This window comes from Globicephala melas, chromosome 1, assembly GCF_963455315.2.
Source record: "Globicephala melas chromosome 1, mGloMel1.2, whole genome shotgun sequence".
NCBI lineage: Eukaryota > Metazoa > Chordata > Mammalia > Artiodactyla > Delphinidae > Globicephala > Globicephala melas.
Window position 1 is genome coordinate 76,760,448 of NC_083314.1, and position 23,656 is coordinate 76,784,103.

Below are 23,656 nucleotides of genomic sequence, written 5' to 3' on the forward strand. Positions count from 1 at the left end.
GGAATGTAACTTACTGTAGTCATAATGTTGCTTTTTAAAAGAGGAGATTGAGGCCCTATGGGCAAAGCATGTGAAAAACCATGCTGCTGTGCAGGAGCTGTAGTACAAGAAGGAAAAACAAAGTATCAGTCCACCCAGTATTTTCTCTCCCTCCTTGTGATTGCATATAAATGTACATGATTTTCTTCCTGAATCCTTTCCCTGTTCATAATTAAGAAGCTGGATATGTATGTTGGATTCTGCTTGAAATCAATCAATTTAAACTCTGCTCTTTATCAGTTAGTATTTGTTAAGGGTACATATTTTGCCACAAACTGAAACATCACTTTAAGGGTACATATTGTGCTATGCCTGAAACATATAATGTGACCTCTCAGAGTTCCCATCACAAAGAAAGTAAGATATTGTATTTTCCACTTTGGGTGGAAATAATTGCTATGATTATGCTTGGAGCATGTTTGCTTCTTTACCCAGCTACCATCTTCTTCCTTCTAGTTAGTTCCAGTACATCCAGGATTTCTCAGCTTGGAGGTCTATGACCTGTGTTTGGCTTTCTTGGGTCCAGCAATGGCTCACCTCACGGTGTCAGACATGCAAGAGCTGGAGCTTGATTTGATTGATAAGGTGAGAGATGTTTGCTTTCTCTCTTAAATGAAGCAGGCGTCATTCTCACTCGTTAGCATCACCTAATATAGTCTGTGCTCAGCTACCATGTGTGTATACCAGGCCCTTTGATGATATTAATGGAAATACCTGCCCTTAAAGAACACAATTCCAACACTAAACATGATGAAGATAAATAGAGTGTTAAAGCACAACTTAGGGACTTCCCTGGTGGTGCAGTGTTTAAGACTCCATGCTTCCAATGCAGTGGGTGTGGGTTCGATCCCTGGTCAGGGTACTAAGATCCCATGTGCCACAGGGCATGGCCAAAAAAAAAAAAAAAAAAAACAGTTAAAAAAAAAAGAACAACTTAAAAGAATACACATAGATTAGGCTTACTAGATCAAAGGCTGACCAGGAACATTTAGCATGAAAAAAAGAGCTTGCCACCTCTAAGAGTTAAACGGCCCTAGGTGAATGAGACATCTCTACTAAAATTACCTTTAAAAAATTATTTTTTTTAATTTTTGTTTTTTAACCACTAGGTTGAAATAGGTAAAGCTGTGTTAGCAACTGTGAGGGTTCTTGGCCCTTCCAAACGCCCGTTCCAAAATAAATACTTCAGGAACATGGAGCTCAAACTGCAGTTGGCTTCTGCCATTGTCACCCTGACGTGAGTACCATTTCAATACTCCTTTCTTGGGGACTTCCCTGGTGGTCCAGTGGTAAAGAATCCGCCTTAGGGACTTCCCTGGTGGTGCAGTGGTTAAGAATCCGCCTGCCAATGCAGGGGACACGGGTTTTATCTCTGGTCGGGGAATATCCCACATGCCGCGAAGCAACTAAGCCCGTGCGCCACAACTACTGAAGCCCGCGCACCTAGAGCCCGTGCTCCACAACAAGAGAAGCCACCTCAGTGAGAAGCCCACACACCGCAATGAAGAGTTGCCCCCTCTTGCTGCAACTAGAGAAAGCCCACGCGCAGCAGTGAAGACCCAACACAGCCAAAAATAAATAAATAAATAAATTTATTTTAAAAACCAATCCGCCTTACAATGCAGGGGACGTGGATTAAATCCCTGGTCAGGGAACTAAGATCCCTCATGCCGCGGGGCAACTAAGCCCATGTGCCACAACTACTGAGCTTGTGTGCTTCAGCTAGAGAGCCTGCGTGCTGCAAACTACAGAGCCCACGCGCTCTGGAGCCTGTGTGCCACAACTGGAGAGAAGCCAGCGTGAAGATCCCGTTTGCCGCAACTAAGACCTGACGCAGCCACAAATAAATAAAATAAAATAAATAAATGATAAATAAATCTTTAAAAAATATACTTCTTTCTCCTTATGCTTAATACCACAAGAATATCCCTCCTGGTAGCCTGGTTAGCTCTCCCTTAGGTTATTTCAGATTTTCTTCTTTCCTTTTTTTGTAACGGTACCTTTCAGCCCATACTCTCTTCCCATATTCAGCTCTCTACAAAATACCCCTTCCAGATCCTCAGATGTCTTATTTTGGGCCTAAAATCATGTGTCTCATTAATATTTCCATTATATGAAACTTCTCCTTGGATGATATCCTTTGGGGGTGCTTCAGACTTGAGGACCTTTAAAAAATCTAGAAGTAGAGGCACTGGTATTGCCCTCTGCGAAAGGGAAGGTACAGGAATTCTGAGGCAATTTAGCATTTGCAGTTTTGCCAGTCTATGTTTATATTGCTCTTATCCCTTTGGAGACCAAGAACAAATTTTTGCCCTTCAGGAGCCTTCTGCCATTGCTATGAACTTTGTCTTGACTCTGGAAGTTATTTTCTGGTAGTTCCTTCTAAGCTGAGTTAATATGAGCAGAAGATTGGGAATTCCCTGGTGGTCCAGTGATTAGGACTCTTCGCTTTCAGGGCCGTGGGCCCGGGTTCAATCCCTGGTCGGGGAACTAAGATCCCACAAGCTGCACCACATGGCCAAAAAAAAAAAAAAAAAGAAAAGAAAAGAAAGCAGAAAATGTTAAGCACCTTAGAAAGATGCATAACTGTCCACTCTTAAAACCAAATTTTTCTCACCTAGAAATCTGTGGGTCTTTGCAGGCTAATGGAGAAACAGGACGAATACTCTGAAAATTATATCCTTCGAGCTATCACTATTGGGCAAACCACACTTGTAGCTATTGCCAGGGACAAGATGGGGAGAAAATTCACGTCGGCTCCTCGGCAAATTGAAGTAAGGAAATTATCTCATCCAAAATTCATACTTCGTCTTCTTTATAAATTTTATAAATTTCCAGTGGTTAGGACTCTGCGCTTTCACTGCTGAGGGCGCAGGTTCCATCCCTGGTCCGGGAACTAAGATCCCGCAAGCTGTGAGGCATGTCCAAAAAAAAAAAAAAAGTAGAAAAGAAAGGTAATTGTAAATATAATCTTTTTTAATTTATTTTTTACATCTTTATTGGAGTATAATTGCTTTACAATGGTGTGTTAGTTTCTGCTTCATAACAAAGTGAATCAGTTATACATATACATATGTTCCCATATCTCTTCCCTCTTGCGTCTCCCTCCCACCCACCCTCCCTATCCCACCCCTCCAGGCGGTCACAAAGCACCTAGCTGATCTCCCTGTGCTATGCGGCTGCTTCCCACTAGCTATCTACCTTAACGTTTGGTAGTGTATATATGTCCATGCCTCTCTCTCGCTTTGTCACAGCTTACCCTTCCCGCTCCCCATATCCTCAAGTCCACTCTCAAGTAGGTCTGTGTCTTTATTCCTGTCTTACCCCTAGGTTCTTCATGACATTTTTTTTCCTTAAATTCCATATATACGTGTTAGCATACGGTATTTGTCTTTCTCTTTCTGACTTACTTCACTCTGTATGACAGACTCTAGGTCCATCCACCTCATTACAAATAGCTCAATTTCGTTTCTTTTTATGGCTGAGTAATATTCCATTGTATATATGTGCCACATCTTCTTTATCCATTCATCCGATGATGGACACTTAGGTTGTTTCCATCTCCAGGCTATTGTAAATAGAGCTGCAATGAACATTTTGGTACATGACTCTTTTTGAATTATGGTTTTCTCAGGGTATATGCCCAGTAGTGGGATTGCTGGGTCATATGGTAGTTCTATTTGTAGTTTTTTAAGGAACCTCCATACTGTTCTCCATAGTGGCTGTACCAATTCACATTCCCACCAGCAGTGCGAGAGTGTTCCCTCTTCTCCACACCCTCTCTAGCATTTATTGTTTCTAGATTTTTTGATGATGGCCATTCTGACTGGTGTGAGATGATATCTCATTGTGTAAATATAATCTTAATGACCACTTTTATTACAGTGAGTGGATACGTAATAACTTATTTAATCATTCTCACTTAAGTAATTTATAATTTTTTGCTATTATAAATAAAATTTGCATTTATAAATAAAATACATTTTTGTATATAACTTCATTGTACATAATTAGGATTTTTTTTCCTTAGAATAAGCTACGTGATCATTTACTATGAACCTGACTGTAGTTAATCACTGTTGTCCTTTTGGTTTTCTCCTTCAAGGTGTTTCCTCCATTCAGACTTGTTCCAGAGAAAATGACACTGATTCCAACTAATATGATGCAGGTGATCCAAAAGCCAGAAATGAGGCTTTCTCCCCATCCCACCTCTGCTCCACCCCAACACACACATACACATACACCTCTTCTTGTTGACCTTCCCTTGTCTACTCTCAGCCAAGTACAACAGGATTTGATAAAGAAGAAAATTAGTATTTTCTTTGTTCTATGAGAAACATGGTATGAACTACTTCTTGGAATCCCATGGATCATTTATAGCACTTCCATCTCATGTGCATTTGAGGTGATGTGGCATATGCTGGTTGGAAAGTGGGGGAAGATGAAAAAGTCGAGTTACTTGGACAAAAGGTTGGGAAAGGAGATGTGACTTCTCCCCAAGGTCCAGGCATTCACTGGTGTGTTTACATTCCAGGTAATGTCTGAAGGTGGCCCTCAGCCTCAATCTATCATTCACTTCTCCATCAGTAATCAGACCGTGGCTGTTGTTAATAGGAGGGGCCAAGTTACAGGGAAGGTAGTTGGCAGAGCTGTGGTCCATGGCACCATCCAGACAGTAAATGAAGATACTGGAAAAGTCATTGTGTTTTCCCAGGTATTGGTTCTTTGTTCTGCTCTGCTTCTACTCCTCCATCTGGGAATCACTGGGAGGTAGAGGAAGAAATAGTGATGGGGAGGGTGTCAACAGCCCAGGGAAGTCTTTTCAGTCCCCTCATTTGGTATTCTCTTAACCAGGCATGGGAAATATGTAATCTTCAGTGAAAAACCCACAGAGTATTGGCATTGTTATAAGACATAGTCCCTATACTTAAGGAATTGTTTCAAGAACAAATACAAAACAAACAAAAACAAACAAACAAAAAACCTATATCTATGGCATGTTTGTTGTTGTTGTTGAATGCCCCAAACAACAACAAACAAACTAGTTATCATAAGCATCCACCCCACAGACACTGCCTCTTAGCCTAAGCTTGCTCTCCACCCTGTTGAGCAGGATGAAGTGCAGATTGAAGTTGTGCAGCTAAGGGCTGTTAGGATCCTTGCAGCTGCAACTCGACTCATCACAGCTACTGAGGTCAGTAGGATGGCTCTGTTCCAGGTTCATTACTTTGATAATGCCAGCTGGACAGGATGTATAGCACAAAACCACTCTTCATTTTCAGATGCCAGTTTATGTCATGGGAGTGACCAGTACCCAGACCCCTTTCTCCTTCAGCAATGCCAACCCTGGGCTCACATTCCATTGGTCCATGAGCAAAAGGGACGTATTGGATCTAGTGCCCAGGCATTCAGAGGTATAAACTTATCTGTTTATTATATTACCTTAGGGATCTTGATACTAAATTTACTTTATTTCATCATAAGTTTTAGACTAACTCACTTCTAAACTACACAATATTATTACTTACTCTTTTTCCAATTGTTCTGTGAATGCTGGAAACCTGAAAATCATATGAAGAAACCAAATTTGAGTATTCAGATAATACTATATGATGTTTAACATACTTTGCTGCAAAGCGCTCTCAACAAAGCAATGCTTCCTTTGATGTATTTGTTGTTGTATAATGTTGTATTTGTGAGCAGATACTGTGTTACATGAATAACACATTATGAATATAAAGTATTTATACATAAAGTTTAAATATATAATCTTTCAACATGTTCAGACACAATTATATTAATAATCATGTTTGTAGTGCATGATGGGCAGTTGACATTAAGAAAGGTGGTTGCGGGCTTCCCTGGTGGCGCAGTGGTTGAGAGTCCGCCTGCCGACGCAGGGGACACGGGTTCGTGCCCTGGTCTGGAAGATCCCACATGCCGCGGAGTGGCTGGGCCCGTGAGCCATGGCCGCTGAGCCTGCGCGTCCAGAACCTGTGCTCCGCAACAGGAAAGGCCACAGCAGTGAGAGGCCCGCATACCGCAAAAAAAAAAAAAAAAAAGAAAGGTGGTTGCTGAGCACACTCCTGGGCCCACACTACTAGGAGCTGGGGAAGAACTGGAATCCTACCTTGAGCATGAAGGGTGCCATGGGTGTCATGGGGCTGTTGTGGGCCACCAACTGGCAGCTGATTCTGGACCTTATATCAATGGCAAATTTAAGAAGGACAATTAATTAAACTCCTCCACGGTTCCCTTTGGTGGTACCGGCTCCTCCCAATTCACCTGCTGCATCTGGAATGGCCAAAGCCCTCAGGATGGCTATTGAGGAAATCCACACTGCAACATGAGGCTTTATGTTTTTTAAAATAGCTTTGATGTTTTAATACATATAGCACTAAACCTTACTCTGAAACCTGAAAAAGAAAAAAAAAAAAAAGAGGTGGATGCTACAAACTTTACCTACTTCACAACGTTGTTACCTGATCATCAGTTTAATGGAACCCACCCAAGATGGTCCAGGATCAGTGGCAGCCACTTAGGTCTGAGCTTTACCTTAGGAAGAAGGAACCTGGGGCCAAGGTACCCAGTAGGTCACAACTCAGTGCCCACAAAAACAAAGAATTAGACCTTGAGAGAGATCAGAGTGGTTACAGAAGCTAGAATTAGGTCATTTCTGGAGCCAGCTAAAAAGAAAAGTCTGGAAAAAATTTAAAATTTCCAATTTTCTTAAAATATCCTAGATCTGTAATCTAGGGAAACTCTAGTGGTTGAGTCTTCTAGGGAAACTCTAGTGGTTGAGTCTTCTATCTGTCATGGACTGCACAGAGCCTGGTTATACTTGGAACTGAGGAGAGATAGAACTGTACTTAGTTTGGTAGAGTTCTGCAGAAGGATTTGGCTTTTTTTCTTGAATAGCAAATAGGAATTGTGTGAAAGGAGGGGATGGCCTAGGTCTTAGCATCTATTCTACTTCTCCCTTCCTCTAATTTTCTTATCTAAATAATCACTCTAATGGAAGAAATGATTGAGAGCCATACAAAGATTTTCTTCCCCTGCCTTCGACCTCAATAGAAAGGTCTCTAATGCCCTACAAGGTAGACTTCCTGCACTGTGGTGTCACCATTTAGAAATTCACTTGGATTAAACAATTATAAACCACTCATTCTTTAGCATAAGACTTGCTTCCAGACAATTGATTGAAATCTGCACAAAGGAGATGGGAATTTTTATGTAGGGGAGAAGGGAAAGGTGAATTTGGAACTTGGAACTCTGTATGAGTCAAGAGAGTGAAGGAAGGTCTTGAGCGCTCCAGACAGCAAAAATGCAGAGGAGATAGAACATGAAATGAGTGCCAAAAAGGTAGGCAAGTGCCTACTTCAATATTTGCCTTAGGGGACTTCCCTGGTGGCGCAGTGCTTAAGACTCCGCGCTCCCAATGCAGGGGGCCTGGGTTTGATCCCTGGTCCAGTAACTTGATCCCACATGCATGCTGCAACTAAGAGTTCGCATGCCATAACTAAGGAACTGGTGAGCCGCAACTAAGGAGCCCGCCTGCCACAACTAAGACCTGATAAACAAACAAACAAATAACTAAATAACATTTGCCTTGGTGTTGGCCCTCCCTTCCCTCTTACCAGAAATCTGTCAAGGCCTAATCCTTATCCAATCTAGACTAGAATGGTGAGTGAAGCAAGTGAGGAAATGGTCAGCTAGTTTAACACAATCCTAAAACAACAGCTTCCCTTTCTTGTCCTCTTCCTTCCTTGCTACCACTCTGAACTCCAGGAGTAGATTACCTCACTTCTCTCATCTCAAGTTCTACTGTTTCAACCTACTGAGGATACCCCTTCCTTCATTTCCATTCTTCTCCTATCAATGAATTGACTTCTTGCAAGATAAGAATTCTTGCATAGGGGTCTTTCCAGAATTAGTTGAGCACTGAACACAGAAGTTTACTTTAGGGGTGACTATGTTTCTGGGAATATGAAAATAAACAAATATGAAAATAAACCCTGGGGGAATTCTCTGGTGATCCAGTGGTTAGGACTTGGCACTTTCACTGCAGGGGCTCGGGTTCAATCCCTGGTTGGGGAACTAAGATCCCACAAGCCTCAAGGTGCAGAGAAAGGAAGGAAGGAAGGAAGGGAGGAATGAAGGAAGAGAGAGAAAGAAAGAAGGGAGGGAGGAAGGAGGGAGGGAAGGAAAGGAGGAAGGAAGGGGAGGGGAGGGGAGGGGAGGGAAGGGAAGGGAAGGGAAGGGAAGGGAAGGGAAGGGAAGGGAAGGGAAGGGAAGGGGAGGGGAGGGGAGGGAAGATAAGCCTGGAACTCTCATTTTTCTAGATAGCTATTTTCAACAAAGAGGGAAGGGCACAGTGTTCATTCATGAATATTTCTTAATCCTTCCCTTTATGGTCTAGGTTTTTCTACAACTCCCAGCAGAGAATAACTTTGCCATGGTTGTCCACACAAAAGCAGCTGGTCGGACCAGTATCAAAGTCACTGTCCGCTGTATGAACAGTTCCTCTGGGCAGTTTGAGGGGAATTTGTTGGAACTGTCTGATGAAGTTCAGATCCTGGTAAGGTCCCAAAGCTAAATCTTGTTTCTGTATATCAAGGAGAAGAAAGTTATATTCTCTTACCATCCATGAAGAGCTTAGTCTGTATAGAGATAGAGAAATTGCTAAAGGGATCTCTGGAATAGGCTTATGGTTTCTAGATCTTTGTTATTCCTGCTAATTGCTTCTATGAGCAATTAGAAACTACATTAGAAACTACAGCACATGCACTCCCCTCAACTCCCAACGCAGTGAATACAGTATATGAACACATAATAACTACAGAGGAATTAATTTCTGATTTGTTCTGCCTAACACAGATATTATGATACAGTCCACTTAGCTATACTCACAGGTAGAATGAAATCCTATCCTAACTTCTGGTAAGGTATGAGAGTACAAATAGTTTCTACAGATGTTCTCAAGCTGAAAGCTACATGGCCCTATTGTTTTTAGAACTCAAAGAAAAACTGTTTTTTGTGTGGGGCAAATAAGTTTCTCTACCTCTGAATTTGGGACTAATTTTTTTTTCTTTCCTTTATTTTGGCTTTGGTTCCCTGATTCAGTGAGGGTAGAGGAAAAAGCACTTTACCAGAAGGCAGAAGACCAGAATAGTGCCCTTGCTAATTAAATACTACAGGTTCTTCATTCTCAAATCTCTTTTCAGGTTATTAGAACTAAAATTAGAAATTTCAATGGGACTTCCCTTGTGGTGCAGTGGTTAAGAATCCGCCTGCCAATGCAGGGGCACAGGTTCGAGCCCTGGTCCGGGAGGATCCCACACGCCGCGGAGCAGCTGAGCCCGTGCGCCACAACTGCTGAGCCTGAGCTCTAGAGCCCACGAGCCACAAGTAGAGAAAGCCTGCACACAGCAACAAAGACCCAACACAGCCAAATATAAATAAGATAAATAAATTTATTTTAAAAAATTAGAAATTTCAAAATTATTTCATACCTAATATCTAAGTAATATAGGGGATGTGGTAAGTGTAAACTATGCCCAGTCCCTTGTAGTCAGAAGCAGGGCTAATATTAGGTTATATATTCTACACTACCTAAATAAGTTTTAAATGCCTGGCCCATTTTGGAAAGCAGAACTGTGGGACATTGGGCTAAATTGAAATTGGGCAGACTTGATTTGTAGTTGTCCATTTGTGAGTAAAGGTCATCATTTGTCTTTTCCGGAAATGAGGAAAACATCATTTTCTCATTCTAGGTGTTTGAAAAACTCCAACTTTTCTACCCAGAGTGCCAACCTGAACAAATTCTGATGCCCATGAATTCTCAGCTCAAACTCCATACCAACAGGTAAGGAGAATGGAGAAGAAGACAGGCCAGGATCCAACTTTACCCTCAGAGAAACACTGCACATGGAAAAAAACATTGCCTTCTAAGGTGATTTTTCTAACCCAACCCACAAATAATTTTTTTTAGTTGAAGTGAAATTCATATAACATAAAATTAAATTGTACAATTCACTGGCGTTTAGTACATACACAGTATTATACAACCATCACCTCTAGTTCCAAAACATTTTCATTACCACCAAAGGAGGCCCATACCCATTAAGCAGTCTCTCACCATTCTCCCCTTCTCTCAGTCCCTAACAATCAACTAATCAGCTGTCTCTGTGAATTTAAATATTGTGTATTTCATGTAAATGAAATCATACAATACGTGACCTTTTCTGTCGGCTTCTTGCAGTTAACATGTTTTCGAGGTTCATCCACATTGTAGCATGTATTGGTACTTCATTCCTTTTCATGACTGAATGATATTCCATTGTATGAATGTAACACATTGTTTACCCAGTCATCTGTTGGTGGACTTTGGTTTGTTTTCCCCTTTTAGCTATTGTGGACTTTGGTTTGTTTTCCCCTTTTAGCTATTGTGGATAGTGCTGCTATGAACATTCACGTGCAAGTATTTGTTTGAATACAGTTGGCCCTTGGTATCCACCAGGGATTGGCTCCAGGACTCGCACTCCCACCAAAATCTGCAGATGCAAAAATCCAGTCTATAAAAATGGTGTAATATTTGCATATATGCACATCCTCCTGTATACTTTAAACTATTTCTAAATTACTTATAATACCTAATACAATGTAAACATTATGTAAATAACTGCCAGTCCAAGGCAAGTTCAAATTTTGCTTTTTGGAACTTTTTGAAATTTTCAGCCTGTGCTTGGTTGAATCTGCAGATGCAAAACCGATGGATATGAAAAGCTGACTGTACCTGTTTTCAATTCTTTTAACCAAATAATTTTTTAATGATAAATATGTAATAGTATTTAATTTTTAAAGAGATAAGCATAATCCAAAGGCTGACTTTTACCTGAGGAAAAAATAACTACACAACATGGAGAATGGCAAGCAGTTTTCTCAGAGTACAGCTAACAGTAATCCTGGCAATCGCTACTCCTTTCTTTCTTGTCAAACAGAGCCCCCAAGAGATGCCATTTGCTCCGTTTATTCCCTAGGGTAGGGGCCGCCTTTGTGAGTTCCCGTGTTCTCAAGTGTTTCCCTAATTCATCTGTCATTGAGGAGGACGGTGAAGGGCTCCTGAAAGCTGGTTCCATTGCAGGTACTGCTGTGTTGGAAGTCACTTCTATAGAACCTTTTGGAGTCAACCAAACAACTGTAACTGGGGTTCAGGTGAGTTCAGGGACTTACTCAAAAAAATAAAAGGAATACCATGGCCTTAAGAGGCAGATTTCCTTTTTTAAGAACTAGAAACTTCTCTGGAAGTCAGAAATGAACTGTAAGATAAGAGGACAATCTTGACATGAACCATCAAATTAAAGTGGACTTTACAGTCCTTGTTATAAAAGAGATTAGCCTCAAATTGGTATGAATGTCTTCTGAGCAGATTTGGCAAAAGGGTTGGTGTGGGAGAAGCGTAGAACCATTGCTATCAAAATTAGGCTTTGTTTTTAGAATTTTTTTTTTAAAATTAGAAGAGACCTTAGAGGTAAGTTAGTCTAAAACAAACAAAAAAATGTTTTTTGTGTTAAAAATCTAGTATATTCCAGCTTCTGTGTTGCTCCTTTTACGTATATTATCTTTTTTAACTACCACAAAAACCCTATGAGATAGGCATTATTAGCCCTATTAAACTGATGATAAATATGAAACCTAGAATGATTAGATGAAGATATGAAATAATAAAGCTAGGATTCAAACCTGGACTTCCCTTACTGTATCACAGTTTATTTATCTCTTGCAGTGTGAAAACAAAATTTACAGTATTCTTGATAAATGATCAATTATTTAACAATAAATATTGACACTTGGCACAAAATAAGAAGAAATGCAGTCCTTTCCTCAAAAAGCTCCAGCTTCTTTTCACATTTCCACTGTTTTAGTAATTAAAAAGCCATTTCCTGTACTGTCATATTTTTTTTTAACATCTTTATTGGGGTACAGTTGCTTTACAATGGTGTGTTAGTTTCTGCTCCATAACAAAGTGAATCAGTCATACATAAACACATGTTCCCATATGTCTTCCCTCTTGCGTCTCCCTCCCTATGTCATATTTCTTTTTCACTCTGTCATCTGAAATCAAGAGCTAACTATTTCCTACAAAAGAGGAACACCATTTTTATCATTGATTATAAGTCTCAGAATATGGTCTCAGCTCCTCTCCAATGCATCCTTCTCTGTACTAGTAGGTTTTGTCTCCCACAGGTAGCACCAGTGACATACCTGCGAATGAGCAGCCACCCCAAGCTATACACAGCTCAAGGAAGGACCCTATCAGCCTTTCCCTTGGGCATGTCTCTCACCTTCACTGTTCAGTTTTACAATAGCGTTGGAGAGAAATTCCACACACACAATACCCAGCTTTATCTGGCTTTGAACAGGTATGGAAGGCAAAGGAATGGTGTTGACATTGTGGTAGACATCTTCTTATTGATTAACCTGGTATTATCTAAAAGCTCCAATAAATTCCTCTCATATCCTGCAGTTGGAATCTGATCTTTCTTTCTTTCATTAAGATGGGGAAAAAAACAGAATTAGTTGTTCAATGAATAAAAACTTCAGTATGTTTTGAATTTGACAAGTCCTAGTTCATACAAAGCTCCTGTAGGGAGCCAATTGGAGTATTATCAAAAAGCCATACTAAAAAAAAAAAAAAAAAAAAGAAGCCATACTGAAAAAACAATTTTTTTTAATTAAAAAAAAAAAGCCTAGGGACTTCCCTGGTGGTCCAGTTAAGACACTGTGCTCCCAATGCAGGGGGCACAGGTTCGATCCCTGGTCAGGGAACTAGGTCCCACATGCCACAGCAAAGATCCCACGTGCTGCAACTAAGACCAGGCACAGCCTAATTAATTAATTAATTAATTAATAATGATTTTAAAAAAGCCTAGCTGGGCACTATATATATAAATGTAATAGACCTGATCCCTGGCCCTAGTTGCTTACTCTCCATTGTAGAACTCCATCTGAACTTTTGAGCTATTGAATATAAAATGTTGTGATAGGGTCTGCCTCCAGAACTGTTTCCTAACTATTGACTCTTTTCAGAGATTTCTACCTTTCATGTCTGCTTTCAGAGATGACCTGCTGCTTATTGGACCAGGGAATAGGAACTATACTTACATGGCTCAGGCTGTGAACAGAGGGGTGACACTTGTGAGGCTCTGGGACCAGAGACATCCCGGCATGGCAGATTATATTCCTGTTTCTGTAGAGCACGCCATCGAGCCAGACACCAAGCTTACCTTTGTCGGAGATGTCATCTGCTTCAGTACTCACCTCCTCAACCAGAATGGTTTGGATACCTTCCCTGTCTCAACCTCACAACTGACAGGATTAGAAAGCAACTCATCCCTTAGATGATTTTTTTTTTTTCCAAATTATCTAAAATCTAAGGGGCTCTCTGAGAAAGAAAATACTTTTGTGTGTTTTATTTTTCATGTTAACTGATAATTCTCAGTTTAGTGCCCATTTCTCTCCATAGCCAGCCAATTAGAGGTCAGCCAGTAATATTTGCCAAGTGTGTACTGAATATATAGGCAGTGTAGAGTACTGTGCCTTCTCCTCCATTCCCGGCTTCTGAAGGAGGGTAACTGCTAAGCTGAACATCAGGAAAGGATGAAATAAAAGGAAAGGGCAATAAGGCTTTAGTTCTAAGAACCAATTGTGTGTACACTGTTTTGTGAGGCACATCTGAAGGCCTAACTTCTACATATACCATCACTGTAAGAAGGTTTGGCCTTGTACCAGGCTACACTATACTCTTGATCAGCAAAGCATTTCTGTTCTAAGAAGTACTACTGAGTTACAGAAAATCAGTCTTGGGTTAGGAAATGTGTGTTATATCTTTAGGCTTCCAGGTAGCATATCCCAAAATGGTATATACTGACTGGGTATATGCAACCAAATAATCCATCCAAGTAAGGCTGGCTGGGGTGGTATGTGGCTTGGGCTTTGCGTCCTCTTTGGGGAACTATGGATACATATGTTTGGGTAAAGTGATGTAATACTGGACATTAACTGTATATTTTGGACTTGATACAAAGCAAACTCTATTCAGCCTAGGTCAAATCCTCCAGTCCTGTAAAAGTTGACTTGTAAGCAACCACTACTTACTAACATGTAATCCATGGCCAGTGAGCTAACTGTGCTTACAATACCATGACTGTTAATCTTTTGTCAGTGAACCAGAGGCTTTTTTTACTCCCTTTTCCTAGGTTCTGTCAGGACTGTCCCTCTGTCTTCCATTCTGGAATTTTTTGGGCATCTCAAATCCATACCACTTTGGATGAGGAAGCAGAAGGGCCACATGCCAGGATCAGTAATCTAATCTAATATTTGACATTCCTCTGCCACCTTGGGACTTAAACCTAAGTAAACGAATCCTCTCTTCTGCCAGTTGACACTTGCTTGCAGTCTTCCTGCTGATATCAATCAGTAGGTCAAAGCAGATTCATCCTTAGCAGGGTCTATACAAAGTTTAATCAGAGTGTTATTCCTATGTGTAAAAAGCATTTTTCTTTTTCCTAAGGAGAACGGTTACATTCTCCAACTAAGTAGCTTCTTTTGTGATTGTGAAGGTCAGCAGTTCCTGTTTTATTTTGCTGGCATGACATACGAAGGGGAACCCGACATTAAGAAAACAATGTTAGGGACTTCCCTGGCGGTCCAGTGGTTAAGACCCTGCGTTTCCAATGCAGGGGGCCTGGGCTCGATCCCTGGTCGGGGAATTAAGATCCCACGTGCCACGTGACGTGGCCAAAAAAATTTTTTTTTAAAGAAAAAAAACAAAGTTACCCTCAAAGCTGGGTGCTCCTCCTGGGAAGGGATATGTATGCTTGAATGGTCTACTGACTTGGATTCTGAGTAAGGTTAGAGTGACCAATTTATATCATATCAAAGGTTGCAGCCAAGTGCTTTCTCTTGTTTTTTCCTAGGTGAACCCGGGATGTGGATGATTTCTGCTAATGACAATATTCTACAAACAGACATTGTCACTGGGGTAGGAGTGGCCAGGAGTCCAGGAATAGCAACAATTTTTCATGACATTCCAGGACTAGTGAAAACATATCGAGAGGTAAACCTAATGTTATGAGTTGAAGGGTTCATGGGAGTTCCCTGGTGGCTTAGTGGTTAGGATTCCAGGCTTTCACAGCCGTGGCCTGGGTTCAATCCCTGGTCAGTGAACTAAGATCCTGCAAGCCATGTGACGTGGCCAAAAAAAAAAGAGTTGAAGAGTCTAGAGTAACTATTTCAATATATGGGAATATGCATATAGAGAGCACATCCTATGAAAAGAAATACACTCACATATCAGATATAAAGCCAGCCAACAAACTTTACTGGAACATAAAGGTAAATCGTGATTAAGGTTCTTAACCAAAAGAATGACTAGTCTGATTTATAATTTAAAATATCACCATGAGGGAGTCCCTGGTGGCACAGTGGTTAAGAATCCTCCTGCCAATGCAGGGGACACGGGTTCGAGCCCTGGTCCGGGAAGATCCCACATGCCATGGAGCAACTAAGCCCATGCGCCACAACTACTGATCCTGCGCTCTAGAGCCCGCCAGCCACAACTACTGAGCCCGCATGCTGCAACTACTGCAGCCTGCATGCCTAGAGCCCGTGCTCCACAACAAAGAGAAGCCACCGCAATGAGAAGCCCGCGCACCATAATGAAGAGGAACCCCCGCTTGCCAGAGAAAGCCCACGCGCAGCAATAAAGACCCAACACAGCCAAAAATTAATTAATTTAAACATATATATATATATATATATATATCACCATGGCTACTGGTTGGTACTAAACTGTAGGGGCAAGAGTAGGAGCTGAGGGCTACCCTGGTGATCAGTGGTTAAGAATCCGCCTGCCAATGCAGGAGAAATGGGTTCAATCCCTGGCCTGGGAACATCCCACATGCTGCAGAGCAACTAAGCCCGTGTGCCACAACTACTGAGCCTGCGCTCTAGAGCCCGTGAGCCACAACTACTGAAGCCTGTGCGCCTAGAGCCTGTGCTCCGCAACAAGAGAAGCCACCAAAATGAGAAGCCTGCGCACCGCAACGAAGAGTAGCCCCCGCTCGCCACAACTAAAGAAAGCCCACACGCAGCAACAAAGACCCAACGCAGCCAAGAAACAAAAAAGAGTAGGAGCTGAGAGACAAGTTGGGAGGTTATAATTGCAGTAACGCAGCTGAGTATGATGGATCAGGGTGATAATAGAGGAGGTGGTAAAAAGTTGATCAGATTCTAAATATATTTTATAGGTATAGTTGATACAATTTCCCAATAGATTACTATATGTAGAGTGTGAAAGAATCAAGAATGACTTAAGATTTTTGATTGAACAACTAAAAGGACAGAATTGCCATCAACTGAAATGCGTAAGACTGTAGGTGGAACAGTTTTGGAGAGAAGATCAGTTTTGGACATGTAAAGTTGGATGTCTATTAGATGTCAAATGGATGTGTTGAGGTAGCTAGATAGAAAAGTCTGAGAGTCATTGGCATAGATATTTAAAGCCATAAGATCGGACTCCCCTGGTGGTGCAGTGGTTAAGAATACACCTGCCAATGCAGGCGACACGGGTTCGAGCCCTGGTCCGGGAAGATCCCACATGCTGAGAAGCAACTAAGCCCATGCACCACAACTACTGAGCCTGCGCTCTAGAGCCTGCAAGCCACAACTACTGAGCCTGCGTGCCACAACTACTGAAGCCTGTGTGCCTAGAGCCCATGTTCTGCAACAAGAGAAGCCACTGCAATGGAAGCCTGTGTGCTGCAACTACTGAGCCCACACGCCACAACTACGGAAGACCACAAGCTCTAGGGCCTGAGTGCCACAACTACTGAGCCCACATGCTGCAACTACTGAAGCCCGTGTGCCTAGAGCCTGTGCTCTACAACAAGAGAAGCCACTGCAATGAGAAGCCCATGCACCGCAACGAAGAGTAGCCCCCACTTGCCACAACTAGAGAAAGCCCACATACAGCAAGAAAGACCCAACACAGCCAAAAAAAAAAAAGCCATAAGATCATCAAGAGAATGAGTGTAAATAGAGAAGAGGTCCAAGGACTAAGTTCTGGGGACACTCCAATATTAAGAGCTCTGAAAGAAGAATAGGAACAAAAGAAATTTATAGGAATTTATAAGATTTATAGAATGACCAGGGAATGGGACTTCCCTGGTGGCGCTGTGGTTAAGAATCCGCCTGCCAATGTAGGGGACATGGGTTTGATACCTGGTTTGGGAAGATCCCACATGCTGCAGAGCAACAAAGCCCGTACACCACAACTACTGAAGCCTGTGCGCCTAGAGCCTGTGCTCCGCAACAAGAGAAGCCATCGCAATGAGAAGCCTGCGCACTGCAACAAAGAGTAGCCCCCGCTCTCTGCAGCTAGAGAAAGCCTGCATGCAGCAATGAAGACCCAATGCAGCCAAAAAAAGATAAATAAATAAAAATTAAAGAAAAGAAAAAATTTATTAAAAAAAAAGAAAGAATGGGCAATGGGAGGAAAACCCGGGAATCCTGGTGTCCGGGAAGCCAAGTGAAGAAGGTATTTCAAGGAAGGAGGGGGAGATCAACCACATGAAAGCTATTGATGGGTCAAATATGAAAACTGAGAAATGACTGATGGTTTTTTGCAATATGGAGGCTGGTGACTTTGAGGAGTAGCTTCAGTGGAATAAAGGGACTGGAAGTTTGATTGGAGAATTGAAAAAGAGGACTTGGAGACAGTCCTCTTCAAGGAACTGGAGTCGAGTTTGTTTTGTTGATTGTTTTTTAAAATGGGAGAAATAATGCCTTAGGAAATGATTCAGTAGAGAAGGAAAATTTGATGTAGGAGTAGGGAGAATTGCTTAAGTGATACCCTTGAGTAGGTGAGATGGGTGAACAAGTGAATAGGTAAGCTTTATAAAGCCTTTCCTATTTCCCCCTTAAATATATGTAACATCTCCTTCCTCTGTGCCCAAAGAATCTGTTTGTTCCTCTTTTCATTCCTCTTAATAGCTATTATTTTTTGAGCATCTACTATGGGCTTGGCACTCTGCATCTATTGTTTTTCATTTTTCTTTTTTTTTTTTTTTTTTGGGGGGTACGCCGGCCTCTCACTGCTGTGGCCCCTCCCGTTGCGGTGCACAAGCTCCGGACGCGCAGCCTCAGCGGCCATGGCTCACGGGCCCAGCCGCTCCACGGCATGTGGGATCCTCCCGGACCGGGGCACGAACCTGCGTCCCCTGCATCGGCAGGCAGACTCTCAACCACTGCGCCACCAGGGAAGCCCCTCATTTTTCATTTTATATACAGTACAACTACCATTTTTAATCTTCTCAACCCTGCAAAGTATTATCCCAATTTTATAAATGAGTAAATTGCCCAATAAGTGCCCACATGGTATCTGGTACCTTCTTTTATAGAGCTCTAGTCATAACATAAATAATTACATATAGATGGCATGATAACATAAATGATCACGTCAGAAATGCTCTTAGAATAAATACAGAAGAAAGTCACTAATTCTGCCTAGACATTAAGGCTAAATTTTCCACAAATGACATTTAAACTGAATCCTGGGATTAGGAATTTGGCAGAAAAGAAAGGGAGAAGGCATATATGTACAAAGGCAAATAAAAAGTATATGTTGTGTTTGAAGACCAATGAATAAATCAGGGTGGCTTCAGAGTAAGTTTTAAGGGTAGAGAGGGAAAAATTGGATAACATTCAAAGAGAACTTGTATCATGAGCAGATAAGAGGGTTGAGGAGAAAGGCAGCATGAGAAGACAACTAGAAAAATGGGCTGAGAAGGTTCTAGGTGCTAGAAAAGCAAGGAGAAAGGTGTCACAAAGGCAAGGGAGAGAATGCGCTATGATGTCAGAGGCTACAGATAAGTCAAAAGGTCATATTTCAGTTGGTGTACTTCGTAAAAATGCTCATTTAATTATTCACTAACTGGTAGACAATCACTGAGGCCTGTTACATGTCAGTGATTATGCTAGGCTCTGGAAATACAAAGAGAAAAAGACAAAACTCCTTTCCTCACTGAGCTCTTGACATAACTAACTTGATTTAGTTACCGAGTCTAAGCTCGTACTGCTCGCTGCACGACAAGCCAGTAATTGAGAGGCAAGTTGTTGGGGGAGGGCAAGGAATAACGACTTTATTTGGAAAGCTAGCAAATTGAGAAGGTGGTGGGCTCCTGCCCCAAAGAACCATGTTGCCTGAGTTAGAATTCAGGTTCCATATCCATACTAAAAGGGGAGGGGGCAAAGTCAAACACTTCCTGGTTCCCATCAGCCTCCAGCAGGGGGACGTGTTCATTTTTTCATCCCTGCAGTCGCTCACAGGTGGGCCTGGTCAAGATGTTTCCTGTGAGCTAAACAAAGGTATTTTAGCTTAATGCTCATTTCCTGGGAAGCAGGGTTCCCAGAGATGGGCCTTTATGTATAATTTAAGCTTGTAGGCAACATCCCTTTAGTGATTAACTTGTAGTAGAATACAAAAGGTTCTTCCCTATTACAGTTTTAAGGTCCTTGAATATATGAAAAAATAAAAAACTATGGTAGTACTGAGGAGACTGGACAGTATACTGCATTTAAATTGAAGGAATTTGGGAGGAATCCCCTGGTGTGCAGTGGTTAGGACTCTGCGCTTCCACTGCAGGGGGCATGGGTTTGATCCCTGGTTGGGGAACTAAGAAGTAAGATCCTGCATGCTGTGTGCCACAGCCAAAAAAAACAAAGAGGGCAAGGATACCCAAAGGAGTTAGAATCCAAAAATAAATAAATAAACCAATAAGTTGAAGGTATTTGGGGGGAAAGGGCCATCATTATCACCATCTTCTCTCAATGTAATCATTAAGCACTTGCCTTATATTCAAGGCACAATACAGGATGTACAAAGATATGTTAGGGTTCTAAGTTGAAACGTGGAATCTAATGGGAGGGATTTTAACAAGTATAAAAATACTTACAATATAAGGCAGAACATTACAAGTATTTTGAGAGAAACAATACTTTGAGGTTTCAGAAAAGTTGAGATTATATGCAACTAAAGAGAGAAAAAGAAAACTTTCTAAAGGAAATTGCAACTGTCTTCAAAGACATCTAATAGGGAATCATACAAAGGGAATATATGTCAGAAGGAATAATGCACAAAGACCTCCTTTTAGAAAAAAATGTTATTTTCTTCTCAAAAGTAAACAAATTTTGTGGTTCTCAAATATGTGATCACTAGAAGGGCAATTTGCTCTTGTGTGAAACTGCTTTCAGCTAAATAAGTTATGAGGGATGGAGAAGGGAACCAGATTCTCTAAGAACTTAGGTACCAATTTTCCTTTGGTTTGCTGACAGGTGGTGATCCATGCATCATCCAGATTAACACTCAGTTATGACCTTAAGACTTATCTCACCAATACCCTCAATTCAACTGTGTTCAAGCTCTTCATCACCACTGGCAGAAATGGTGTCAATCTTAAAGGTCAGCAATCTCTTTATAGTTCTGGGTCATTATTCCCACCTTTCCCATTCTCCCTCATTTGCCCCTTTGAATTAGCAATACAAGTTTTCTTTCATTTCAAAATTGATTCTACTTTTACAAAGAAATCACTGAGGGACTTCCACGGTGGTCCAGTGGTAAAGAATCTGCCTTCCAATGCAGGGGACGCGGGTTCGATCCCTGGCTGGGGAACAACTAAGCCCGTGAGCCACAACTACTGAGCCCTTGTGCCTCAACAAGAGAGCCTGCATGCTGCAAACTACAGAGCCCACGCGCTCTGGAGCCTGCATGCTCTGAGGCCCGCGCGCCACAGCTAGAGAAAAACCCGCACGCCGTAATTAGGGAGAAGCCTGTGTGCTGTAAGGAAGAGCCCGCGAGCTGCAAGGAAAGCTCCCACATGCCGCAACCAAGACCCGACGCAGCCAAATGACTAAAAAAAAAAAAAAAAATCATTGAGTGCTATGAGACCTCAGAAATTATGACTGGATTAAGGTTTTGAAATAGGCTCAACCTAGTCACTGTTGTCTTTTTAGTTATAACCCTGAGATCAGGAGGTAGCCTAGACCAAGGATTTCTAAACATGGCTGATTTTTAAGGTTATCCAAAGAAATTTTTAAAAAATAGATTCTTAGGCTCCATCCAGATTTAATAAATTTGGGATAGAGCCTAGGATACAATTTTTTTTTTTTTTGGTTGCATTGGGTCCTTGTTGCTGCGCACGGGCTTTCTCTAGTGGTGGTGAGTGGGGGCTACTCTTCATTGCAGTGCACGGGCTTCTCGTTGCAGTGGCTTCTCTTGTTGCAGAGCACAGGCTCTAGGCGCACGGGCTTCAGTAGCTGCAGCATGCGGGCCCTGGAGCACACAGGCTTCAGTAGTTGTGGCGCAAAGGCTTAGTTGCTCCATGGCATGTGGGATCTTCCCGGACCAGGGCTCGAACCCGTGTCCCCTGCACTGGCAGGTGGATTCTTAACCACTGCACCACCAGGGAAGTCCAAGATACAATTCTTTTAAAGCTTCCCAAGACTTGAGAATTGTTGGACTAGATGATATCTGAAATGTTATTCGCTCAGCAAATTTGCCTTGTGCTTTTCTTTTTTCATTCTGTATTGGGCCATGACTTACTGTCAAAAAAAAGGGGGAGGAAAGATAACTAAAATACAAGAAGCTTCTAATAGATTCCAAATGCTATGTTAGGAATTTTTATATCTTTTATCTCATTTAACAATCTCATCATGTAGTGATTATCATCATTTTAAAGATGAGAATACTGGGAATTGCCTGGCAGTCCAGTGGTTAGGATTCTACGCTCTCACCATCAAGGGCCTGGGTTCAATCCCTGGTCGGGAAAAAAAAAAAGATGAGAACACTAAGTCTAAGAGCAAGTAATTTGTACAAGGTAACAACCAGTTAGTGGCAGGAGTGGTGGATATGCTCCACTCCAAAGTCCATGTACATCCTTTCATTCCTCTTTTTTTAAAGAACAAATTCCAGGGCTTCCCTGGTGGCGCAGTGGTTGAGAGTCCGCCTGCCGATGCAGGGGACACGGGTTCGTGCCCCGGTCCGGGAAGATCCCACATGCCGCAGAGCGGCTGGGCCCGTGAGCCATGGCCGCTGAGCCTGCACGTCCGGAGCCTGTGCTCCGCAACGGGAGAGGCCACAACAGTGAGAGGCCCACGTACCGCAAAAAAGGAAAAAAAAAATAAAAAAAAAAGCAAACCCACAATAACATTAAAAAAAAAAAAAAAAGAACAAATTCCAGATTTGGGGGCAGGGGGAAGGTAAGGGTGGGGAGAGGGTAGGGGGCGAGAAAACACAAACCAACCAGAGAAGTCCAGAATATAACAGAATATAACTGTTTATAAAACAAGATAATTTAAACTCTAATTACCCTGTTTATCCTTCAATTTTAAGCACTTAATATATTTTCTTTTCACAGTAGGTATTTAATCTTAAAAATACAATCTAACTATGTAGATATAAATAAGAAAACTTGATCTTTAAAATTCTCCAGGTTCTTTTACCAAGTATTAAATGTTTCTTCATAACATATTCACTCATTGTTGTCTACCTTATTAAATTTTACAAGGAGACTGTAATTCTCCCCCACCCCCACCCCGGCAGAATCTTTCTAAAACCCCAACTATTATGAAACCTCATGTAACAGTTCTTTTGATATTGCTGATAGTCTCCAAAAGATGAGAATGGTCCCTAGACTGCTGGCAACTGAGAAAGAGCTGTAGCAAACTAAGACCGTTAAGAAACTGTGCAGGGGAAAATCCTGTTAACAAGACATAGTTCCTATTTAATTTAAAATGCATCCATTGCAGCTGACCCAACCTTGGTGCCAGTCTGTTTCTTGCTGGCTACGTGGCTCCTGTTTAAGACACCACTTGTAATGAACTTCTAGAGATCTTTGACTTGAATCATGCTGCAAAACAGTATGTTTTGGAAAACAAACCTTCCTAGACTTAAAAGCTACCTCCCAAGTGTAGCACTTTATTTCCAACAACTGTCCAATTTCTGTGTAATCTTATTCCCACTGATGAATTCCAAAAACCTTTGAAAGAGGAAAGCAGCTATGATATTGATAATAGAAGCCCCATTATAGTCACAAACTAGCAGAAGCAAGGGTCTTACAATCCTCTTTCACCTTGATTGTGGTAGGACCCAACAGAGCTGGCAAGTAGACAGCTGTAGCAAGTCAAGGAGAACTGACCCTTTGTTTTGTTTTTTTAGTACCAAACTGCCTCTATATAATAGCCTCCCCTTTTACAAATTCCCCTTAGTGAGAGCTATTTATCTCTTTTCTGCTCATTAGGATCCTGCACCCCAAGTCAGGCCTTGGCCATTACAACAACACTTCTTCCAGAGACCCTCATGCTGTGCCACGTACAGTTCAGTAATACTTTACTAGACATTCCAGCAAGTAAAGTCTTTCATGTCCATTCAGATTTCAGCATGGAGAAAGGTGGGTTCCACCAGTTGAATCTGGTTTCCCCCTTGTTTTCACATTTGTGCAAATGTCACTTTCTTATTGGATTGCATTTCTACTTTCCAGTTTCATCTGCTATATAACTG

At 41.7% G+C, this 23,656-nt stretch overlaps 1 protein-coding gene and 1 pseudogene across 1 annotated transcript in view; both read left to right on the forward strand.

Moving 5' to 3' along the window:
* NUP210L (nucleoporin 210 like) overlaps positions 1–23,656 on the forward strand; it is a 75,177-nt gene that overhangs the window by 44,744 nt on the left and 6,777 nt on the right. The window contains exons 19-33 of the mRNA XM_030841909.2: positions 496–624; positions 1,149–1,276; positions 2,681–2,813; positions 4,145–4,207; positions 4,574–4,753; positions 5,153–5,233; positions 5,322–5,453; positions 8,459–8,617; positions 9,813–9,904; positions 11,079–11,253; positions 12,286–12,461; positions 13,158–13,375; positions 15,018–15,157; positions 20,434–20,560; positions 23,397–23,546. Of these exons, the coding sequence (XP_030697769.2) occupies positions 496–624; positions 1,149–1,276; positions 2,681–2,813; positions 4,145–4,207; positions 4,574–4,753; positions 5,153–5,233; positions 5,322–5,453; positions 8,459–8,617; positions 9,813–9,904; positions 11,079–11,253; positions 12,286–12,461; positions 13,158–13,375; positions 15,018–15,157; positions 20,434–20,560; positions 23,397–23,546 (2,083 nt within the window). The remainder of the gene's footprint in view (positions 1–495; positions 625–1,148; positions 1,277–2,680; positions 2,814–4,144; positions 4,208–4,573; positions 4,754–5,152; positions 5,234–5,321; positions 5,454–8,458; positions 8,618–9,812; positions 9,905–11,078; positions 11,254–12,285; positions 12,462–13,157; positions 13,376–15,017; positions 15,158–20,433; positions 20,561–23,396; positions 23,547–23,656) is intronic.
* LOC115844661 (cytochrome b-c1 complex subunit 10 pseudogene) lies at positions 5,724–6,274 on the forward strand (annotated as a pseudogene).